At 38.3% G+C, this 25,115-nt stretch overlaps 1 protein-coding gene across 2 annotated transcripts in view; it reads right to left on the bottom strand.

The window, feature by feature from the left end:
- XRN2 (5'-3' exoribonuclease 2) overlaps positions 1 to 23,193 on the bottom strand; it is a gene marked incomplete at both ends in the record, with an annotated part of 80,914 nt that extends 57,721 nt beyond the window's left edge. Inside the window, 10 exons of one of the 2 annotated variants that reach the window (XM_084247190.1) lie at positions 324 to 398; positions 1,421 to 1,578; positions 2,051 to 2,101; positions 2,625 to 2,697; positions 3,458 to 3,547; positions 3,624 to 3,682; positions 4,962 to 5,073; positions 6,914 to 7,025; positions 7,107 to 7,234; positions 23,119 to 23,193. In XM_084247190.1, coding sequence (XP_084103316.1) covers positions 324 to 398; positions 1,421 to 1,578; positions 2,051 to 2,101; positions 2,625 to 2,697; positions 3,458 to 3,547; positions 3,624 to 3,682; positions 4,962 to 5,073; positions 6,914 to 7,025; positions 7,107 to 7,234; positions 23,119 to 23,193 — 933 coding nt within the window. Of the gene's footprint in view, positions 1 to 323; positions 399 to 1,420; positions 1,579 to 2,050; positions 2,102 to 2,624; positions 2,698 to 3,457; positions 3,548 to 3,623; positions 3,683 to 4,961; positions 5,074 to 6,913; positions 7,026 to 7,106; positions 7,235 to 23,118 lie in introns of those variants that run through there. The other variant, XM_084247191.1, reaches the window with a different exon arrangement.
- Between the last annotated feature and the right edge of the window lie 1,922 nt (positions 23,194 to 25,115).

The following is a 25,115-nucleotide window of genomic DNA, read 5'->3' as shown; positions in this document are numbered from 1 at the left end:
TTTATTTTACACCTTTAAGAAAAAAAGATTTATTTATTTATTTATACAAGAACCAGGGTACAGGCCAGATGCGTGGGAGGGTGAGAGGATTCACCAGAGACAGAACGGAGAGCAGAACAGGCAGACTGATGAAATACACTGCTGAGGGAGCAGCAGGTGAGACAGGAGAGGTCTGCTGCGCCCTGTGGGACCCTCGCCAGCAGGCCGGGATGGGATCAAACCGACGCTGTAGAGGCTGTGGACAGCTTCACAGCGCAGCACTCAACCACCTGCGCCACTAGTGAAGGCCCTAGAGTGCCAATTCTTATGTCACTGCCACATACCTCACGGAGAACGTTAAGACGAAGGAAGATGAACTCTCCTTCAGCACAAGGAAGACTATCTGCAAGTTCATCATGCTGCAAGAAAGAACAGATTAAACAAGTCTACTCTAACCCTGTATTTTTTCCCAAGCAAACAAACATGGTTTTTTCTAACGGACGATCCATTTTAGTGTTATATGTATTAAATTAAAAGGAACCTAACCAAAACATTTTAAAAATAAGCCACCAATAAAAATAAAAGCACCAAATAATCCATTTTTTTGCAAAGGGTCAGATAGTAACTATTTTAGGATATGAAGGACAAATATAGTCCCGATACATAGTCTCAAGTTTTATTGTTTTTATAACCCTTTAAAAATGTAAATAACATTCTTAGTTCATTGGTGAAATCCAGAGTGCCATGGTTTGCCAACCTCTGACCTACAATCCAACTAATATTAACAATTTGTGATGCAGATGGACCTACAGCCTTCTCTGTGAAGATATATGCTGAAACACAAATATTTATTTGTTACAAATATGAAATCATATAGTGTTATTTCTTACGTGCTTTCCCCCCCCCCCCAACATTTCTTTTAAAGAGGCACCATAATCTTAAAACAGATAGAAACTTCTTCAAAGGGGACTGGCTATAATCAAATGAGCCCAAAATATACAGAAACTAGGAGTAATTAGAAGTATCAAGAAACTTAAAATATTTGATTAGTAGTTCCTTTTAAAAATAACCATTTAAAACAAATAACTTCTACAAACAAATCATGTTCAATGGGCATTATTACCTATGTCACCTGAGCCTCATAAAGGTAAGTTATGTTAGAAAAAGTGAAGAGCACAAAAAAAATTGAGTGTGTGCATGCTTCTGAATGCGTATTTGTTTTAAAGCACTGTAAAAGATACATCTCTCTGAGGGTTAACAGAGTGCATGGATACAATCTAATCAGTCTTCTCTTTATCCATTTCAAAAATAAGGCAGCCTAAGTATACTTAATACCACTGAATTTAAAAATGATAAAAATTGTATATTTCGTACATTTTATCACAATAAAAAGAATAAATTTTAAAAAATGAGGCAGCTACTATCATCTCAAAGTTCTTACCTTTCCCTTCTTTTCTCTTGGCAAACCTTCACAGTCCTTGACCTCATGTCCAAACTGATTACAAAGACCACATGGTTTGGGTTTGTTTGGTTTGAATTCTTCTCTAATAATGGTAAAGTTGGGTTCGTGTGTAGCAAGGCCGAGCATAATGAGATCAGCTATCAATCAACAAGGACAAAACACTGAACAGTGAGCACTTTGAGAAGATCCTTACCATAACTAAAGACATAGACATGACTTTAACATGAGGCACAAATGCAAAGAAAAGCCCAAATGAACATAGAGTAGCAGCAGCAAAGCCAAAAAGCCTAAAACGCCCTAGCGGTTCTCAGCCAACAACGTGTTCCAGATACATGAACTAAGAATACAGACTACTGCTTGGGAATCCAGACAAGAAATTTTCCATTTTCAAGGTATGTGCAGCAGTATTAAAAGGTTGAAAATTTTTAGAAAATTCAAGATGGGTGAACACGATCATAGCTTAAACAACTCAACACTAGTTCCACCTTAACATGAAATAAGCAAGGTATTTTATAATTTTCAGCCAATGATGACAAATCCATTACAACACACCAACCCATTGATTTGCTATGGTTTAAAACAAGAGAATCAGATTCCAAAAAAACTTACCATCTGCTCCACATAAGCAATGATGAGTGTTTGGATCATGGTTAGGTTGAGCTAAACAGGGGAGAAATGTATTTGTATTTATATATATATATAGAGAGAGAGAGAGAGAGATAGAGAGAGAGAGAGAGAGAGAGAGAGGAGAGGGAGAATCACAGGAATATCACATTTGCTAAATATCTTCTACACATGGCTTTTTTTTTTTAAGTAGAATAAGTCATCCCTCATAATTCATGGTTTCACTTTCCATAGTTTCAGTTTTCTGTGGTCAACCACAGTCCAAAAATATAATGCACAGAAAAGAGTTTTGAGAGAGCTCATTCACATAATTTTTACTGTAGTAAACTGTTACAAAATTGTTCTATTCTATTTTATTATTAGTTATTGCTGCTAATCTCTTACTGTGCCCAGTTTATATATCAAACTTTATCATAGGTTATTATGTACAGGAAAAAACATGGTGTATATAGAGTTAAGTACTATCTACAGTTTCAAGTAGCCACTGGGGGCCTTAGAAAAGTCTCTCCTGCGGACAAGGGTGGAATACTATAATCAACCATTTACAAGAGATTTTTACCTCTTTGTCTTCTAATGTAATCCATGATTTTATGTTCTCCTTCTCCAGGAGCACTAGCATCAGATAAAATAACCTATAAAAAAGTTTCAACACTTTCAGCTCAATCCCAATTTTCTAGCATGAAAATCAACAAAAGTGAATATCTGAAAATAAACTAAAGTAATTCTATTAAGTCTTATTAATTGGAAATTCTTAATAAGGGGTGTGTATGTGCCTGAGCACACACGCTAAATAGAAAAACCATTCCACGATTAATTTACTACATGGAATATAAAAAATGTAATGTCTGGGTCAGCCTTAGTCATTAGAAAAACAGTTCACAAGTTTCAACTATTCTCACTGCTACCCATATAAGCTCCAGGGGTAGTGAATAAAAGACACCCATTAAATACAATTTTCAATTAATAGGAAAACAAGCTTAAGGACCTAAAATTACATAAAAGTTTGTTTAGATTTTACTTACATACTTAGCAGGACACAGCCATACTTTAAAGGGAGCCCCACAACTTTAATATTGCTTTATTTTGATTTCTACTGACAGAAACTTTCATTTAAAAATTACCTTCTCATATATACATTTTAAAAACCCGAAGTCCCATTTTATGGCTTTATAGCAATGGTAAGAGGAAAAATTGGCGTTGAAAGAAAATTCCGCTGTCTAAAACTGGAGCATGCAAGCTACCCCATTTCTAATAATCCTGGAATCTTCTCTTTCCTCTGACAGTCAACTACTATTTTATGGGGGGAAAAAGGACAAATAGTATCAGTCAGATCAAAGTACAGTCTTAGATGATCACCCTAATCTTTCTGAAGTACCAAAATGTGAAACTTACTGTCAAATTTTTCCACCCAGGGTCATTATTTAAACGATCAGCTATGTAATAGCGAAGGCATTTAGCAAGATTGTCCATGAACTCAGTTCCCTAAAACGATAGAAGGAAATAAATTAACCTATCATTTAAGAGTTAGCAATAGCTAGCAAAGTATGAGATTACTTACTGGTGTAATACAGTTGCTATCAAATCTTTCTTTTATTTCTTCTGGAGGAAGATAGCCACCTGGAGAAAAAGAGGCAATGTTTTCTTCATCTCATAAGTAAAGTGAATTACTTAATATTAACCCAGAACAACAACAACAACAAATACAAAAGAAAGAGAAGTATTTTCATCTGAGGAACAATGCTCCCCCTTTGGGGAAGAAAACAAAGAATCCTCCACTCAAATTTAAGTTAATTTTTGACATGACTCTCAAACAATATGGTACATAAAAGATACTATCTTGCTATATTATAATGTAAAAATTATGACATTCTTCCTAATGCCCTGTGCAGCAGTACATGTGCACACACAAATCAAGAGTTGAATTTGGTAACAGTTCTTAAGATAAAGGTGTCTATGAAAAATAAAATTAAAATGTTGAGTTTACCACAGCTTTATATAAAAAATGAAATTATCAGCTAGAGGGATATAAAAAAATTCCATTTTCTCCGCTATGTCACTATTTGGCTATCCAGAACACAAATACATTTCATAGCATCTTTGAGAAAGAAGACATCTCTAAAAATCTTTCTCAACTGCCAAGAGCAATAGCCTGAGTCAATAAATTACGGTTAACAGAACACCAAACAAATCACCCTGCTACAATCACACCCTATCTCACACAGGGGGATCTTGGAAAAGAATCAATCTCAGTGGTTATCAGGATCCCTTGACCTCTCTTCTCTCTGAAATTTAATTTCTATATACATACCCATTGGGAAGCTTTAGTGAGCTACAAAGATGACTGCATCCCCACCCCTACTTTCAAAGTTGGGGAAACCCTGGGGGTACAGCGCCTCCTATATCAACCTATTTTGAAAGTGTTTATGACTTGGTGAAAGTCTGTAAATTTAGGTCCTGACTTCATCCCATACATATCTATGGGGAAGCGATAAGTAAACTACCAAGACTGATTTAAGAAAAATGTTTATAGAACTGCAGCTTCCTAGTAGCCGCCACAGGAAAAAGAGATAGCAAGCACTCTTAATGTATTTCTACATTACAGAAAGATGAAAGTTAGCTGAAAGCTGTACTCGCCCTGAAAGAGGTTGACAATTTGCTCTCTCAGTGAGAATTCCCTTCTTTTATTTCCATATCCTTTTGACCACAGAGTTGGGAAATAAAGTTTATTAAGGGGAGTAAAAGTTTCCACAAACTACTTCTCAATATAAATTTTTCTTGAATAGTCTGGGATTCTAATTAAATGAAAAACATCACCTATTCATAAAGGAAAGCTACCACCCTTCCATTTCTGCATTCATCTTGTAAAAAGTCCAATTTCAAGATGCATATTCTTTACCTTTTGCCAGTATTTCTTCCCTGACTCGCTGCTTTTCTACTGCGGCTTCCATTCCTTCTTTTGATGCTCTGAACCTCCTCGAACGTTGCTGGTTCATTTTAGCACGTGGTGCCTAAAAATATGCATTTTATAGTTACAGGATGTTATACTAAGTTCTGTACATTAGTTTGAACCAATTCTTATAAAAATAGTATACTGAAATAGAAAAGTAAATAATATGTCTAGTAATCCTTTCATGTCAAACAGTCTTGAGAACTTTAAATCAGACCAAGAACCTAAAAGTTGAGTTCAGTCACAGGAGTAACAATGCCAACTAGATAAGCATTCCATGAAATCATAGCACTTAATGCTGCAGGGTGCACAACCTAATGTGCGTTCCATGGAGTTACAGTGCTTGAAGACATCCACAAAGGAAAGATCACTTAGCTCAAAGATCCAATTAGCTTAGAATCAGCAGTTGCTACAGAACCAGAATCAGGGAGACATACTCTTTGTTCACACCTTAAAAAAAAAAATATGGTCTCCACATGGGATTCATAATTCCCTTAAAAGTAATAGAAAACTATGGCTTAATCTATCAAGAGTTTCTATTTTGTATTTTCCACAATAAGGTTCATTAATTACTGCCGTCTTTACAATAAGCAGTTAGAAAGGAACAAGATTTTAACCAAAATACTTTTTAAAATTATTTTAACCAAATTTAATTTAAAACACTGGAAAGGCCTAAATAACTACATAAATTATAAAGTTTTGATGTTATTGAACTCAATTTTGGCACAGGAAGGGAATTTAAAATATCCTGCATTTACCTAAAATAAGTTATTTTAAATTCTTTTTAAAGTCTTTCTAAAATGAGGCCATCTAACTCTTTTATGCACTAAGTATTAAAAATCTACATTTATATTTTAACAAAAAATATGCTCTAGACGTGTATATGTATATATGCATGCAAATATGCACATATTTTATACTTGATCTAGTAGTAAAAGCATATTGGATAAAAGTTAAAGATTTGCTTCAAGAAATTTACTTGGACCTTAAATGGAATATGCTCCAAATAAGACATATATGTGTTTCCTTTATTGTTTACCCCACTTTAAGTGCAACTTAACAAGTTATTAGGCAGCTTTTCATTGAGTAAACAGAACCTTCCAGAAAAATTCTTATACCCAAAGTTTTTTAGATTTTCAAAAATAGTTTCATTAGTCACTAGGATGACTAAATCAAAGAGAAAAAGAATCTATTTGCATATGACTAAATAAATTTAGGGTTATGATTTACCTAAACTGTCCTTGAATCCTGACATAGTTTGCTGGTCATTTATAACCTAAGCTATTTGGTATTATTATAGGGCACTGTCTTGCCTCTAAGATAAAATCCAAATTCCTGAGTGTGGCAGGTAAGGCCTTCTCAAATCAACAAACTACTACTTTTTTCAATCTACATCACCCGCAGTTGCCTCTCTGTGTCACTGTAAGAGTGTGGAAAGCGTGTTTATCTAATATTTGAGGAAAAAGAAGTTCCCACCTCTGTCCCTCCATTCCCCCCCACCACCACCCACCCATCTCCAGCTATTCTTCACTTTTCAAGAAATAGGACAAAGTTGCCTTCCCCACCTACTCCCCTCAGCAGCACTGCTCCCCCTTTCCCTCCGCGCCCAGCATGTAACATCAAGTGTCTATAAAGTCCAAAAATAACCAATCCCATTAATTTATCTATGTTTCTGTCCCTCTAGTAATAAACCTTCAAAGCAAGGGCAGTTACCAACACTCCCAGCATTTCTAGCACAAGCCAGGCATAAAAATTGTTTGAATGAATGGCTGAAAGATGAGGCTTTATTTCCAAACTCACTCATCAGTATTTTTCATAATTTATCTTTCAGTTCAGAAGCTGAAAACACAGCAAGAAAAGGGAAAAAAGGAACCTTCTAAATTAATTATTTTAGTACTTACCACTCCGTCTATTGCCATATACAGAAGTCGTCTTGGTCTTACAATATTGAAAAGTCTGTCGATATACTCAAAAATTGCAACCATCATTTCATCCTCATTTTTTGGTGCTGGTCTATAATGATAAGTAAACAACGTAATATAATATAGTACTCTTTGTAATTTGTGATATCAGTGACCATAACAGGCTACATACTTGTCTTCGGGATGAGTGCAGGGATGGATAATTCCATTCATATCCAAGTACAGATTATCAAACTCCACATCATTTGGATTAGGTTTACTGGCATCAACAGGAATCTTTACACCATTGCATTCTTTTGGCTATGAAAAAGTGATAATAATTTATTCATGTCTGAAGTTGAAACATCTTAAGCTCGTATGAACCTAGATTTCATGTCTGAACTGAAAATACAACATATTAGTAATCTTTAAAGTACATGATAAGCTATCTTACTCCTTAAAATAAATGAAGCAAATACTTCATCTGTACAGAGTTTCAACACAAGTTAATCTTGACTGTGTAGGGGATATTTATCAAATTCCTAAATCATTCAGTTGCCCAAGTAAGATATCATTAGGAGTAATACTATAAATCTTAGAATTCCTCACTACACATTTTATCAATAAATCCTGTCAACTTAACCTAATGAAAAATGCCCCATCACTTTATTTTCCCACTCCTATGACAAATACCAGAACATCATTCCTCACCTAAAAGATCAGTAAAATTGTACAGACTCTCCCATTTCTAGATTCTCCAGTCTCTAATCTACATGCTGCACTGTCAGTTTTTTTTTCCTAAAATACAAGTGTGACTGTATCTTAATCTTGTGTAATTTTTCCAATGATTTGCTGTAGCAATTGCAGACCAATAAGCTTGGACCATTACTATCTCCTGTCCTGTCACAATACTGTTTAGTTCCATCCTATTTCTCCTTAAGTTCTTGAAAAACATTGTTTCATTTCACATTGTCTTTGCACACCGATTCTTCTTTCCTGCCAATATCCACTTCTGGAAATGTTATTAATTTTCCAGGGTACAGACTCAGATCAAATGTCGTTCAATCCAAAACACTTTATACACATACCCCCGGAAAATGAACTGCTCCTCCTTCTGCATTTCTTCATAATTTTGCTTATTCACTTGCAGTACTTCCATGGCTTTATAATTAGTCATTCTAACCCAACTACACAGTGAGTTCTTCAAAAGGTAAGGACTGTGCTTTATTTGCTACTGAAGACACTCAGCTTCAGCAAATGATAAGAACATGAGATAAATTTCTACTGTTACTACTAATAAAATACAGCCAAAAATAACAGTTCTCCTATACATACACTGTCATTTGTAATGCAAAACTTTGCAAACTTAAAAACCCATCATGTACATGCTACATCATGGATAAACCAAAAAACATTCTGATAAGTGAAAGCTAGTCACAAAAGATCCCATTTAGATAAAAAGTCAGAACAGACAAACCCAGAGACAAAAACAGATGAGCTCCAATCTGAAGAGTGGAGGAAGGGTGAGAGATAGGAAATGACTAATGTGGGTACACTTTTTTGGGAATAATGAAAATGTTCTAAAATTGGTGATTGTTGTACAACTCTCTATATACACTAAAAGTCACTAAACTGTACACTTTAAACAGGTAAATATGATATAAATTGCCATGATAAAGTTGCTAAAAAATAAAAATAAATGGTCAATTAGGAAAAAAAGAGAAAAGACCCCATAGAATGGATTAATAAACTGTAATGTGCATATATAATGGAATGCCACATAGAAGATTCAAAGAAATAGAAATGAATGGCCACAAATATTAAGCCAAAAAAAGAGCAATCTATAAACACAGTATACCACTTATAGAAAGTTATAAAATAGACACAATATTAGATATTGTTCAGGGATGAATACATGCATAGTGAAAGCACAGAGGAAAAACCAAGGAAATGATAAACACCAATTTCAGGACAGTGGTTATCTTTGAAAGAAAGAGAATGGGAGTAAGACTGGGTTTTAATTTGTTTTTATAATTGTGAGAAAAGGATATCAAAGTGACTTAAGGGTAAAACAGGGAAGAAGTTATCAGAGCATTTAATACATAGATGCTGCGAGACTGGAAAGAAATGTTTGATCAGAAGCAGTGAATTGAGTAAGGGGTAATAAGAAGAGGAAGAGGTGAGTTTTGAGGTGTCCACTGAAGAAGATAAAATGGTAACTTTCTTTAATTTTTTAAAAAAGATTTATTTGTTTGTTTGTTTGTTTGTTTGTTTATACAAGCACTGGGTACAGTCAGAAGCGCAGGAGGGTGAGAGAATCCACCAGAGCCAGAGCGGGGAACAGAACAGGCAGACTGACAAAGTACACTGTTGAGAGGAGCAGTGGGCGCAGCAGGAGAGGTCTGTCACGTCATGTGGGACCCTCGCCTCGCAGCCAGGGATTGAACCGGCGCTGCAGAGGCTGCGGGCAGCTTCGTAGCCTGGTGCTCAACCACTGTGCCACCAGGGGAGGCCCTGGTAACTTTCAAACATGTACCCAGCAGATACCACACTCAGTGCAATCGAGACCCACCTTCTTTATGCTCCTTAAGAAGCCAGATAATAAAATATTTTAGACTTGTTGGCCAAATGATCTTAACTACTCATAACTGTCTTTGTAAAGAGCAAAAGCTATAACCACTATAAACATGAACGAAAATGGCTGTGTTCAAAAAAACACCTCTTTTGTTTACAAAAGAGGTCAGTGCTTGCTAATCTCCTCCCCAGTGCCTAGCACTAGGCATATTATTGTTTGTCAATCACTGTTACAGTTGCGTGACAATGGCTATTTCTACTACCTAGAAAATACAGCCTGGGGAAGGGAATACAGAAGGCCCCACCCTGAGAAAAGAGCTTTAAGCATACACAATATGAAAACTGTACATATTTTCCTCTCAGCACTATTATAAATATGTCCAAAAGTTAATTATGTAGATTTAGAGTTTGTTTCTTCAAAAGAGGATTTTGATGCTCAACAAAGGAAACCATTCCCCAAGAGCCTTGCCAAATACAGTGCCAACTTGACAGATCCTTAACTCTTGCTGATTTAAAAGGGATTCTTAACCAATCAAAGAGGAGCTAAAAGGAGAGCCACTCTGAACCTAAAATCAATTCATTTCAAATAATGTTTCATTATTTTTAGATTTTCTTGACAATAACCTGGAGCATACACTGCAGTTCTACCTTTTCTACCCCCAGGCCACATGAAAGGCTAAAAAGCAACCAAATAACCACAGTTGTGTAACTATGCTAGAAAACCAAAAGAACCTTCTATTGTTGAGAAATCATGAGGGATGCCTGAGATGTAGAAAACCAGTAGATTTGACAAAATGGAGTGTACAATTAAAACATGCTGAGAGGAGCTCTTGATGACAAGAAGTGGGAGAAAATAAGAGGACTCTGGGAGAGCCTCTGCATGAACCATCGGCACAGCCACTCAAAAACCATGTGGGTGAACCCCTGCATGCTCCTTTCCCTTCATCCTCTCAGGCCACATGTGGACAGGGCAGCTTAAGAGGCAATCCCAGAGAACACACAACCTTAAGTCCCTTGCCTGATTAGCCGTTCCCAAGTGAAATACAAAGCACACTGACACATTAGGTTTGGCAGTCAAGGTAGCTCTGCCCAGCAGGAAGCCCATTTCTCCTTCACTACATGGAAAAAGGAAGGGCTATATGGATTTCAAATACGTAGCTGGAAAATTATTCTATTTGTGCACAAAGATGCCAAGAAATCAAGATTAATTATGGTACAAATAAACAAATCACGGATCTGCATAAAAATATACTCCATAGGTTTTTTTCTTTTAAAGATATAGTTATTTTTATACGTACAAGAACTAGGATACAGGTCAGAGGCATGGGAAGGTGAGAGGATTCACCACAGACAGAGCAGGGAGCAGAACAGGCAGACGACTGAAATACACTGCTGAGGAGAGCAGCGGGCAAGATAGGAGAGGTCTGTCACGCCTTGTGGGAATCTCCCTGGCCAGCCGGGAATTGAACCGGCGCTGCAGAGGCTGCAGACAGCTGAGCACTGCACTCAACCCACTGCACCACCAGGGAGGCCCTTCACAGGTTTTGAAGTAAACCCCTAAAATGATTTTCACATCAAACTATGTTCCAGTCAATTCTATGCCAGCAGCCCCATGTGGCAGCTAGCACTGGAAGCCTATTATCTCCAACACAAACCTATAGATCCCAGGCTTGGAGAGCTGGGAGATTTCAATACATGCATGTGTTACTACTGACTAGCAACACCTCCAAAGAGGGCTGGGTGCTGGAAGTGGACTTTGGCATGGTTATCACAGCCTCTAAGGTGCAGAAGGCATCCATCCAGGAGGGAGAGGGATGAGAGGGAGGGAGAAGGAGCACAGAGGACTATGCTGGTGCACCAGTGAATTGGTGAAGGAAATTCTATGGGGACCACACCTGAGGGAAGGGGGAGCAAACATTGTTTAAAAATGAACAATGAGGGTGGGGGAAAAATAACAATGATGTAAAATATATATATAAAGAAAAAAGAAAAAAAAAAAGAAGGCCTCTATCAAAGATCACTGAATTATCAAGTGCAATGACACCATCTTTCAATGGCTCAAGGATTGGGCCACACAAGCTGGTTCCTTTGAAGGGACTGTGGGAAGAAGTGGTGCCCATCTTGCCATACTGCCATTTTATTTTTTTATTAAAGATTTTATTTATTTATGCATAGAAGAACTGAGGTACAGGCCAGAGGTGTGGGGGGTGAGAGGATTCACCAGAGAGAGTGGGGAGCAGAACAGGCAGACTGACCCAAGTACACTGCTGAGGGAGGCAGGCGAATCTGCAGAGGTCTGCTGTACCAGAACAGAAGCACTACTGGGGTAAGCGGAACATTAATTAGCAATTAACAACCATTAATCTCAGAAACTACTGCCAAGAGAGTCACAATTTGACTGAATTAGTCCGCAAAGAAATTTATGCCCCAGGAACTGTTTAAAACAACAGAGCAATGGACCTCAATTGGGGGAATTTAAGTACTGAGTGTGATCAAAGTTAGAATGGAAGAATGGCTGTGGGTATGCTCCAAACTGTACCTTCCTGGGGGGCAATATGGTGCAGTAGTCGAGCGCTGGGCTGCGAAGCTGCCCGCAGCCTGTGCAGCGCCGGTTTCCATCCCTGGCCTCCAACAAGAGTCCCACGCAGACCTCTCCTGTCACCCGCTGCTCCCCTCAGCAGTGTACTTCAGTCCTTCTGCCTGTTCTGCTCCCCGCTCTGGTGAATTCTCTCACCTTCCCGCGCTTCTGACTGTACCCAGTGCTTTTATAAATGAATGAACAAATGAATGAATGAATGAATCTTAAAAAATAAAATAAAATAACCCAGTCAGATAAATCAATGAACAACAATTACAAGTCTTGGAAAAGCTCGGAAGGGAACAGCATCCAGAGTTGATAAAATACATCCAGAGTTGCTATACTATACATAAATAAAAACAAGTGCAAAAAACTACCAGGAATGCAGAAACACAGAAAATTATGACCTGTACAGAGGGGGAAAGGAAAATAAAAGAAAATGTCCATGAGATTGTCCAGGTGTCAGATAACATAAGAAATTCTACAGGAGCTATTATTATATGTATGTTTACAGAAAATATAGAAGTAAAGCTAAAGAAGTAACTTTAAAGAAATAAAGAAAGTATGATAACAGTTTGTACAAATACAAAATGTCAGCAAAGATAAAAATCATATTAAAAGGAAGTAAAAAAAAAGAAATAAAAAAATTCACTAGAGGGGATCAACAGATTTGAACTGGTACAAGAAAGAATATGCCATCTATACTATGCTTACAAGAGACCCATTTAACATTAAAAGACAAAAATAAACTATATATAAGAGTTAAGATCATACATGCCAATAACTTAGAAAGGGCAGAAACACTATTCTCCTACCAGAAAAAAGGTAATCAAAGAAAAAGATGGCCACTATATAATGATCAAGGGAACAACTCACCAAGGAGATAACTTTTAATATTTATACACCTTATGCAGGAGCACCTAGTTACATAAATCAACTATTAACATCTACAAAAATACAATCATGATCAGAGACCTCAACACACTATTGACACAAAGGGATAGATCATTCAGACAGAAAATTAACAAAGAAATATAGGCCTTAAAAGAAGTATTAGAACAGATGGATTTATAGAGCTTTCCATACATTTCTTCTCTAAGACACATGGAACATTCTTTTTTTTTTTAAAGATGTATTTATTTATTTATTTATATTTTATTTATACAAGCACTGGGTACAGTCAGAAGTGCGGGAGGGTGAGAGAATTCACCAGAGCCAGAGCAGGGAGCAGAGCAGGCAGAAGGACCGAAGTACACTGCTGAGGGGAGCAGCGGGCAGCAGGAGAGGTCTGTGTGCCATGTGGGACCCTCCTCCGGGTGGCCGGGGAGCAGCCGGGGATTGAACCGGTGCCTCAGAAGCTGCGGGCAGCTTTGCAACCCAGCGCTCAACCGCTGCGCCACCGGGGAGGCCCAACACATGGAACATTCTTAAGAGCAGATCATGTAGTAGAACATAAAACATATCTCAGTAAATACACAAAAACAGAATTTACATCAAACATTTTCACAGACCACTATGCCATAAAGCTAGAAGGTTCTAATGCTATAACCACAAAATGAATCCTGGAATAAACCAAAACATGTGAAGATTAAACAAAAGGCCTCGGGACAATTCCCAGGTCAATGAAGAAATCAAAGAAGTGATCAAAAAGTATCCAGAAACTAATAAAAATGTAGACACAAGATACCAGACCTTATCCTGTGTTCTAAAAGCAGTTCCAAATGGGAAGTTTATAGCAATATAGGCCTACATTTAAAAAAAAAAAAATTTCAAATAAACATTCTAACTGCAGCTGCAACAACTAGAGAAAGAACAAACGCATCTCAAAACCAGTAGAATAAAGAAACTGCAGCAGAAATAAATGAAATAGAAAACGAAAGAAAATGTCCAAAAGATTGATGCAACTAAGAGTTGGTCCTTTGAAAAAATAAAATTGGCAAGCTATTAGCTTATATTTATGAAGAAGAGAGTAAACCCAAAACAAGAGAATCAGAAAAAATACACATGATCATAAGAACCCATTACAAGTCTCTATGCAAACAAACCAGTTTTAGACACATACAACCTCCCAGGATTGAACCAGGATTAAACAGCTTAAACAGTCCAATCACAAGTGATGAAATTGAGAGTGGTAAAAGTCTCCCTCAGAACAAACACCCAGGGCTAGATGGCTTCTCCAGTGAATTCTACCAAGCCTTCAAAGAAGATCTAATACCTCTCCAACTCAAACTCTTTAAAAAATTGAAGAGGGAGGAAAACTCCCCAACATATTCTAGGAGGCCAAAACTACCATGATCCCCAAACTAAAAAGACAGGACAAAAAAAGAAAAGTATAAACCTAAATCTCTGATCAGCATAGATATAAAAATCTTTAACAAAAACCTAGCAAACCAAATATAGCAAACATATCAAGAGAAGCATCCACCATGACTAAGAAGGCTTTATCCATGCAAGGCTGGCTCAACATATGCAAATCTATCAATGTCACTCCCCTTATCAACAAAAAGGAATATAAAGACCACAATGATCATCTCAACAGATACCGAAAAAGCATCTGAAAAATTCAATATTCATTTATGATTAAAAACATTCAATAACATGGGAGTAAATGCAATTTACTGAAACATTATAAAAGCCATGTATGACAAACCCATAATCAACATCACAGTCAATGGTGAAAAACTGAAAGTATCTCCACTTAAATCAGGAACAAGACAAGGATGTTCACTATCACCTCTAATATTCAACATAATATTAGAAGTCCTGTCAAAAGTAATTAGGCATAAGAGAATCCAAATGACTACAGAAATAATAGATGAATACAGTAAAGTCTTAAGACCAAAAATCAGTTGCATTTCTGTATGCAAACAAGCTATCAGAAGAAAGGGAAGTAAGCAATACAGTCCCATTCACAACCATGTCAAAAAGAATGAAATTCCTGGGTGTTAACAAAGGACCTATATATTAAAAACTGTAATACTCTGGAGGCCTCCCTGGTGGCGCAGCGATTGAGCGCTGGGTTGCGAAGCTGCCCACAGCCTCTGCAGCACCAGTTCGATCACCGGGCGAGGGTCCCACATGGCGTGCAGACCTCTCCTGCCGCCCGCTGCTCCCCTCAGCAGTGTACTTTGTCAGTCTGCCTGTTCTGTTCCCTGCTCTGGCTCTGGGGAATTCTCTTACTCTCCCATGCTTCCGACTGTACCCAGTGCTTGTATTAAAAAACAAAAAACAAAAAACAAACAAACAAACAAACAAAAAACCTGTAAAACTGTTTAAAGGAAATAAAAAACACACAAAAAATGGAGAGATAGCCCATGCCCATATATTGGAAAAACTAACATCATTAAAATGTCCATATTACCCAAAGCAGTTTACAGATTCAATGCAATATACCACAGTATCAGTGACTTTTCAAGGAAATAAAACAATTGTAAAATTTCTATAGAAACACAAAAGGCCCCAAATAGCCAAAACAATCCTGAGAGAAAAGAAAAATGGGAGGTATTACACTTCCTGACTTCAAACTATATTATAAAACAACAGTAATTAAAACAATATGGTACCAGAACAAAAGCAGAAATGCAGACCAATGTAAGAGAATAGAAAGCGAGAGGTAAACTTACACAAATATGGACAGTTAATCTCTGACAAAGTAGCTAAGGCCATACAGTGGTGAAAAGGTAGCCTCATTAATAAACAGTGCTAGGAAACATGGATAGCCACTTGCAAAAAAAAAAAAAAAAAAAAAGAAAGAAAATATACTTAACTCCATACACAAAAACCTTAACTCATACTTAACTCCACACACAAAAATTAATTTGAAATAGGTTAATGATGTGGATATAAGAATCAAGACCATAAAATACTTGAAAGGAAAAAAAACAGGAGAAACACTACAGGACATCTACCAAAATGATGTATTTGAAGACTCAACTACAACCACAAGAGAAACAAAAACAAAAATAAAAAAGCGGGATGAAAAAAGAGGGACAACATGAAATTAAAAAGTCTTGTACTTCAAAAGAAACCACAAAAACAAAATGGGAAAAAAAATTGCACATCACACATCGACAAGGACCTAGTCTCCAGAATTTACAAAGATACAATCCAACAACACGAAAACAAAAACCCAATTAAAAAATGGGCAAAGGACATAAATACTTTTCTAACAAAGACATCCTGTTGGTCTACAGACATGAAAAATTGTTCAACATCACTTATTTATAAGGGAAATGCAATCAAATCCATACTGAGATACCCCTTAACCCCTGTGAAAATGGCCCATATAAAAAAGAATGGAATCAACAAATGTTGGCACGATTGCAATAAAAAGGGAACTCTCACCCACTGCTGCTGGGAATGCAAGTGAACACAAAAGGGACACTTCCACAAGCTCTGTGTAAAACAGTAGTGAGATCTCTTAAGAAAAATAAAAATGGAAATGTCATAAGATCCAACAAATACCTCTATTAGGTATTTTCCCAAATAATGTGAAAACTCTAATATGAAAAGATTTACCCACACCTATGTTCATAGAAGCGCTGTCCACAACTGCCAAATCATGGCACCAAAATAACTGCCATTCAGCAAACAAATGGATAAAGAAATTGTGGACTGTATACTCACTGGACTATTACACAGCTATGAAAAAAGAAGAAATAGTGGCATTTGCAACAATATGGATGGCTCTGAGGTGATTATGTTAAGTGAAAATAACATCCAGAAAAGATTGTTTAAAAAAATTAAAGGGGAAATAAAGACTTAGCCAGATAAACAAAAACTGAGAGGATTTGCTACTAACAGACCCAATTTACAAGGGATAGTGAAAGAATGTCATCAAGCTGGAAGCAAATGACTCCAATAAAGCATACTTTTTATGCTTTCTTTCTTTAGGTGATTTAAAAAACAAATGTATACAATGGTATAATGGACAATTGGGCTATCACACAGAATATATTTTAAGTAGCAGAAACAGCCCAAAAGGAGGTCGGTGGAAGCAATATTGCAAAGGGCTAAGGAAATAACTGCAGATGATGAAGTAATAGTTACAATGTTGCACTGTTAGGCTTAAAACATTAATATATAGGCGCGCAGACCTCTCCTGCCGCCCGCTGCTCCCCTCAGCAGTGTACTTCGGTCCTTCTGCCTGCTCTGCTCCCCGCTCTGGCTCTGGTGAATTCTCTCACCCTCCCGCACTTCTGACTGTACCCAGTGCATGTATAAACAAAACAAACAAACAAACCAGCAAACAAATAAAGCATGCCTCTATTAAAAAAAAAAATTAAAAAAAAACATTAATATATATACACACACAAATACATCTATCAAAAAAGGAAAAATGGGAACAAAGTATGTACAAGTATTCGACTTATTACTAGAATTAAGCTAGTATAAATCTAAAGATGATGAGATGTATATGGTAAACCCTAGAGCAACCACTTCAAGACCTCAAAGAGTTTTAAAAGTCACTAACGAAATAAAAATGCTGTATCAGAAAATCCATATAGGAAACAAAAAGTAAAACGGTGAATTTAAATCCAACTATATCAACATTAAATGTGAATGGATTAAACAATCTAAGCAAAAGATTGTCTGAAATGAAAACATTCAGTATCATCAGTCATCAGGGGAATGCAAAGCAAAACCACAATGAGTACCACTTCATACTCATTAATATGGTTAAGATATTAAAGTAACAAAGGTAACAAGTGTTAACAAAGAATGCAGAGAAACTGGAACCCTCAAAAACTGCTGGTAGGAATGTAAAATGCAGCCACTCTGGAAAAGAGTCTAGCAGTTCCTCAAATAATTACACAAAGTGACACATAACCCAGCAATTCTACTTTTAGGTACATACCCAGAAGAATTAAAAACATGCCAACACAGAAACTTATACCGATGTAGTAGCATTATTCTAATAGTCAAAAAGTGGAATAACCCAATTATCCATTAACACACAAATGGATAAAAAAAAATGTAAAGCCATACAATAAAATATTTGATAAAAAAGGACATACTAAACTACATACTACAACATGGATGTGTCCTGAAAACACAATATGAAGTAAAAGACATCAGCCAAAAAAACTATGAATGATTTTGTTCATATGAAAGTCAGAATAGGGAACTCTATACACACAGAAAATAGTAGCTGCTTAGGGCTGAAGGTAACTGGCAGGGACAGTGGGATAGTAGCTAAAGGGTACAGATTTTCTCTGGTGGTCATAAAATTGTTCAACAATTGACTGTGATGCACACATCTGTGAATATACCAATAAAAAGCATGAATTACTGACTACACAATTTCTCCATTTTAAGTTTGTAACTCAAAGGTTTTTCATATATTTACAAATGGGTGCAGCTGGAGTAGCCAGCTCCAAAAAATAATCATATTGAAGAAAACAGAATCCAAGGACAGAGGCCAACACCACCCTTATTTACTATCATCCTCCCTGTCCTTAGAGCATTGCCTGTCATAAAAAAAAGTAAGCAATGAAACAGAAGGGAGAAAGGAAAAAAGCAAGGTAGAAAACCTGGATTTTACAACATAATAATAGGAAGAGCACAATTCTACACTGGCAATGTTGCCAAGAGTCAGAAACAAAAATATCCAGTTTTAAGTGGACATAAAAATTATCTTGGATAAAATTCTGAACTATCAAATGCTTCTATGCAAGGCTATTCTGAAGTACTTCATTTGTACTAATTGATTTAATCCATACAACTACCCCATGTGCTACATATACAGCTAATCTTTATTATTATTCATGAATTCCTATTTGCAAATTCACCTACTAACATTTTTTTGTAATCCCCAAATCAATACTTGCAGTACTCTCTTGGTTATCTGCCAACATGAACAGAGTGATGAAATTGAGTTCACCAACTTACACATCTTTAGCTTAGGTTAAACAAGGTGACACTCTTATTTCAGCTTCTTATTTCAGCTCTCATACAGAGATAAACAGAGGACTGAAGGGAGAGCAGTACAATGTTAACGCAAGAAGTTTCTGTTCTTTAGAGTTAAGGAGAGCTCATTCATTTTCCCCAAATCATGAAGTTATTGACTGGAGGACTGTATGAACTAGGACACAAAGTGAAGAAACTGATGATTGAATGAATTAAAAGTAGTTAAAAAAAAAAAAGATATAATGGAATAACAAAAACGCCAAAAGCAGAATTAGAAAATGAAAATAGGGGCCTCCCTGGTGGCGCAAGGGGTTAAGCACTGAACTATGAAGCAATGCGCAGCCTCTGTAGCACCAGTTCAATCCCCAGCCGGCCAGGGAGCAACCCTCATGGCGAGGCAGACCTCTCCTGTCTCACCAGCTGCTCCCCTCAGCAGTGTATTTCAGTCAGTCTGCCTGTTCTGTTCCCCACTCTGTCTCTGGTGAATCCTCTCACCCCCCCACACACACCTCTGGCCTGTACTCCAGCTTTTGTATGCATAAATAAATAAATCTTAAAAAAAAAAATGAAAACAATGAAGATTGAAAACAAGTAGTAAGATGATAGGTTTAAATTTAATTATCAATAATCATATTAAATGTAAATGTTCTAACTGCCCCAATTACAAGACAGAGATTGGGAGAAGAGTTTGGTAGTTCCTAAAAGTCCATCATGGGGCCTCCCCGGTGGTGCACCAGTTGAGCACTGGGTTGCGAGGCTGCCTCCAGCCTCTGCAGCACTGGCTGGGGTGAGGATCCGACATGGCGCACTGACCTCTCCTGCCGCCCGCTGCTTCCCTCAACAGTGTACTTCGTCGGTCTGCCTGTTCTGCTCTCCACTCTGGCTCTGGTGAATTCTCTCACCCTCTGACTGTACCCAGTGCTTGTATAAATAAATACTCTTGGGGGGGGGGGGGGGAAGGAAGTCCATCATGACCCAGCAATTCCGGTCATACATATCTACCCCAAAACAGTGAAAGCAGGGACCAATCACAGATATAAACCCAAGCACTAATTTGATGTACAGATACTTGTGTAAACCATTTCATAGCAGAATTTACAAATCAAAAGATAAAAACAAGTGTTCAAACAAAGTATGACATAAGGATACAATGGGAAACTATTCATTCAAAAAGTATTAAACCCCTGACACATGCTAAACACAGATAAAGCTCAAAAACATTATGCTATGAAAAAAAAGCCTGACATAAAATGAGAAATACATTATTTCACTTATATTAGGTACCAATAATAGACAAATTCATAAGACAGAAAGTAGAAGGGAAGGGAGAACAGGGAATTATTGTTGAATGGGTTGAGTTTCTGTTTGAGATGATGAAAAAGTCCTAAAACTGAATAGTGGTTACTGCTTCACAACATTATGAATGCATTTAATGCTACTTAGTTGTATGCTTAAAAGTGGTTAGAATGATAAATTTTATGTATACATATTTTTCTTGAGTAAAAAAGGAGCAAAGGGCGTCCCTAGTGGCACAAGGGGTTAAGACACAACCTATGAAGCTATCCACAGCCACTGAAGCACAAGTTTGATTCCCGGCCAGGGAGCCACCCACATGGCACAGCAGACCTCTCCTGACTCACCAGCTGCTCCCCCAAGCAGTGTATTTCGGTCAATCTGCCTGTTCTGTTCCCACTCTGTCTCTGGTGAATCCTATCACCCCCCACACTTCTGGTCTGTACCCCAGTTCTTGTAGCATAAATAAATCTCTAAAAAAAAAGGAGCAAAGATCATCAAAATGTATTAAAAAAGCAAGACTCAACTGCATGTTGCCTACAAAATATACACTTTAAAGACATAGACAGAATGAAAGACGAAGTATGAAAAAAGATACACCATGCTAACTAACACCAATCAAAAGGTCTGGTTATATTAATACCAGACAAAATAGATTTCTGAGCAAAGTAGTACCAAGGGATAGAGAAAGTCATTAATTTATAACGATAATGGGGAATATTCATCAAAAAGTCTTAACAGCCCTAAGGATTTCTGCACTTAATAAAAGAGCTTCAAAGTGCAAGGAGTGAAAACCAACAGAACTCAAATAAATAGACAAATCCACAAAACTCAGATGTCCATACTCCTATCAATAATTGATGGAAAAACATGCAGAAAATCAGCGAGTGTTACTCAAATCTTCTATTTTCTAGCTGTAAATGGTAACATTTAACCAACAAGAGCAGAAGCTGTCTTTTTCAAGTCAAATGAAACACTTAACAAGACCATATTCTGAGCCATAAAACAAATTTGATAAGCTTTAAAAAAAAAATTCAACTCAAATAAAGTATGTTCACCGACAAAGGATCTAAATTAGACTTCAAAAACAGAAAAAAAAAAGATCTGGGAAATCCCCTAACTATTTGAAAATTAACATTTTTAAATAATAAGTAATGGACCAAAGAAGTTATCAAAGGGGATATTAAATATCATTTGTTAAAGAATGAAAATAAAGACACATGGAGCTGAAACAGTAACTAGAAGACAGTTTATGGCACTATATCAGAGAAGAATGTATCAAAGCGATCACCTCAACTTCCACTTCAAGTACCAAGGACAAGAAAAGCAAGCTAAAACCCAAAGTGAGCATAAGAAATTAAGAAAAGTCAAAATAAAAACAGAAAAAGAGTAGAGAAAGTCGCCAGACTGATAATGGAAAAAAGACAAAATTATTAGTATCAGGAAGGAGAGAGGTGACGTCACTACAGATATTACCGACATCAAGAGGATAATAAGGAAATCCATGAGTAACTGTATATCAACAAGTTCCGCTACTTTTATATGACATGGCAAATCTATAAAAGATATAAACTATAAACACCCATTCAAGAAGAAATAAATAAATCTGGTAGCTCTATGTCGACTGAAATAGCAGGCAGAATAAGAAATAAAGGCACATTACTTAACAGCATAAAGTTTACCAAAAGAAAAAATAAAGACAGTTATTTTCTATTACCAGGAGGAGGATGGGGTAGGGGTTGCATGTGTGGTTAAATATTCTTCTAGCATAGCTAGAATTCAATAGATCTAAAATCAATAAATGAAGAGAACCAAAACAGTTTTTAAAACACAAAAGAGGTAAAATGCAAATAAAGTTTGATAGAAAGTTTCTAAATCAAAGGAAACGAGCATTCCGTTTAAAAGCTTCTCGGAGAAAAACAAAGAATAGTGGGGATGTCATAAAAACAAGAATTTCGGTTCCTCCTTGGACAGAAGTTAAGCAAAAAATCTAGATCTCATCAAACTAAGTAAGCGATGTAAGTTCACAGACTGACCGATGCCTTCTTCAAAAACGAAGGGGTGGGGATATGTCAATGCCCCTGAACCTTTCCAAACCAGAAAATTCTAATTGTAAAGCACAAAATCGAATTCGGATGGAATCTTGGCAAAAAGAAATACAAACCTCAAAATGGCCCCAAAAAATCTATTTACACATTACAAAGGATCAACAAAAAGTGCATTCAAGCGCACCCACGGTTTGCGAAAATTTCAACAGGCATCCTGTTCAGCAGCGGGACACCGCGAGGAGGCATTGATCAGAATTCTAGTTGTCTCTGACATTTCGCGCTGCTTTCTTTCACCTTAAGACCCGACAACAACAAATGGCCTCCGATATTAGGACAAAACCTTGTGGGCACGGCCAGTAAGCAACGAAACCCCTGCCGCCGGACATTTATTTACAAGGTAGTCACAAGGTGGGAAGCGCCAGCGCCTCCCCAAGCCGCCAGCTCAGCGAGTGGCCTAAGAGTCTCCGGGACTCTTCCGAAAGCCCCGCGCGCGGCGCCCGGAGGAAACAAAAGCCGGAGGCGGGGCCTTCCGGTCCCGGGAAACCAGCAGCACGGTAGGTGCGGCCCTCCAGCTAATTCACATCCCGCTCGGCCCCTCGCCCCATCAAGGCCATTTTCCAAGGTCTCGAATCCGGTGCCACTGCCAACCGCGTGCCGGGCGGCGGCGGCCCGCGGGGGCGACAGGAACGCGAGTCCCCCCGGCGAGGCTCCCTCCAGGGCGAGCGCGACCGGCCCCAAAAGCCGCGGCCTAGATCCTCCGGGGGTGCCGGGGGTGGCGTGGCGGCCGCCGGACACCTCCTTACCTTCTCTTCCACGCAGTTGACAATGATAGACGGGTACTTGCGGCTGAGCCAGCGAAAGAAGGCCGGGACTCCCATGGCTGAGGCCGAGCTGGAGGTGCTGGCCCGGCCCGCGGACGAACGTAACCAGAGAGACTGGCGAGCGCCGCGGCTACGGGAACCGGCACTTCCGCCCACGTGCGCGCCGGCGACAGGAAGTGGTGTCACGGCAGCGCCGCTGGGGAAGCCGGGAAGGAGGCTCGGGTGGGTCTAGGTGACTCTGGACCCGGGGGAGCAGGGGCCGATTGGTTGTTAGGGCGGGGCTGGGCCCCGGATCAGGTGCCGAGCGGTGCGGCTGCGCTGGCTTGGAGCCCTCGCTTTCCCAGGTGCGCAGCTCGGAGCCCGAGGCGGAGCGCGGCTGAGTCCCGGGGCCCCCGGGGTGGTGCCTTTGCCGTAGCTCCCCCAGGATCCGTAGCTCTCCCAGCCTCCAAACTCTCTGGGGGTGAATCGCCACACCCCGCAGACCTCCAGGGAGCACTTTGCCCCTTTGGTCATGTCCTCTTTCTCATTCATTTCAATTCGAGTCTAATGAAAGCATCTAAACTTAACTGTATTTTTCCTTCCTGTTTTCACCCGGTTTTTGTGCCCTAATATGTACCTGTACTATCAGAAGGTGTATTTTCAAGTATTTTGCACTAATGATGGCTGGTTTGCACAACTCATTCATCTTAAATAGTTACAGAATGGAATCTAGCCAGTGTTTTTACTTTCTAATTCAGTTTTCCGGCTATATTTGAGTATAAAGTAATCACTAATGTCACTCTCCAGCACTGAGTATTTACAGCGTACTAATGCCTTGGCTAGGGGATTATCTCATTTAATAGTCATTTGAGCCTTTGGGGGGTACTGTTACTTTTATGTAACAGATGAGAAAGCCAAGTTGTAGAGGGGTTAAGTCACTTGTGTCTTCTAGCAGCTTGTAAGTCAGTCCAAGCAAAGATCATTTAATCCTCTGTTCTTGCACTAACAGGATTTTTTATCCTTTGTTTTCTGATGGTTTCAAATACATTTTTCAGCATATGAAAGGAGAAGTCTGAAAGAGGAGAAGGTATTTATGTCCACTTTCTCAAGCCTGGAAGTCTCTCTCCCTGGAATCCCCTCTTGGCTTGATAGATCACACTCAATCCTAAAGGCTCACCTCAAGAGGCCTCTATGAAAGCATTTCTCTGAGCTTCCTGCCATGCAATATTCATTGCCCCCCTTCTCTGTGGTCTGATGCCACTTTGTTTAAACTGGTAGTGTGGAAATTAGACAAATGGTTATCCCATAGTTTACATCCCAATAGTTAAAATTATTCCAGAGTATTCTGCCTATGGTGAAGTCTCTCATTTCTCCTAGAAACAGCCCCTCCTCATCAAGTGTTTGGGTTTCTTAGGACAAGCTGTGTTCTTAGTGAAATACACATACTTTAGACAATGGGTACAGGGATGAACAATGGAGAAGTTGGGCCATTCAGATGCCTTGCCCAGCATTTTTAAATTTTACAAAATAAGGAAGGTAAGGCATCCCCTCTCAGATGGTTGAAAGCGAGACATTAAGAGTTTGGACAGTTGCCAGCCCGCAACGAGAGAAGCAAATTTAAATCCCTAACTCCAGTGGTTTTTGAGTACAGCTAAATCCCTCTTCCTGCAATTTTGTTAGTTAAACCTGTCTTTTGATTCCATGAGGCAGTAACTTCTTTTTGCTAAGCCGGTTTGTGCTACATTCCTATCCCTTGCAAAGGAAAGACTACAAACAAATAGGGAACTGCACAGCTTTATATATCTCTGCTAAAATTGTTTTACATAAGAAAGATACAAAAATTGGAGATTTGGGCACTCAGAAAATGGTGGGGGTGTGTGGAAGGGGAGGTGTAAAGTAGAAAGGAGAATGAACCTGAAAGGTGTCTGGAGGATTATGGCTAAGGCTTGTGACACCCTTCCCAGCGGGTGTTTCCAGTAAAGTCTACCAGACTCAGGCTT

Source organism: Talpa europaea, assembly GCF_964194135.1.
Source record: "Talpa europaea genome assembly, chromosome: 11".
Taxonomy (NCBI): domain Eukaryota; kingdom Metazoa; phylum Chordata; class Mammalia; order Eulipotyphla; family Talpidae; genus Talpa; species Talpa europaea.
The sequence above is the reverse complement of the archived record's forward strand: the minus strand, read 5'-3'. Positions and strand labels throughout refer to the sequence as shown.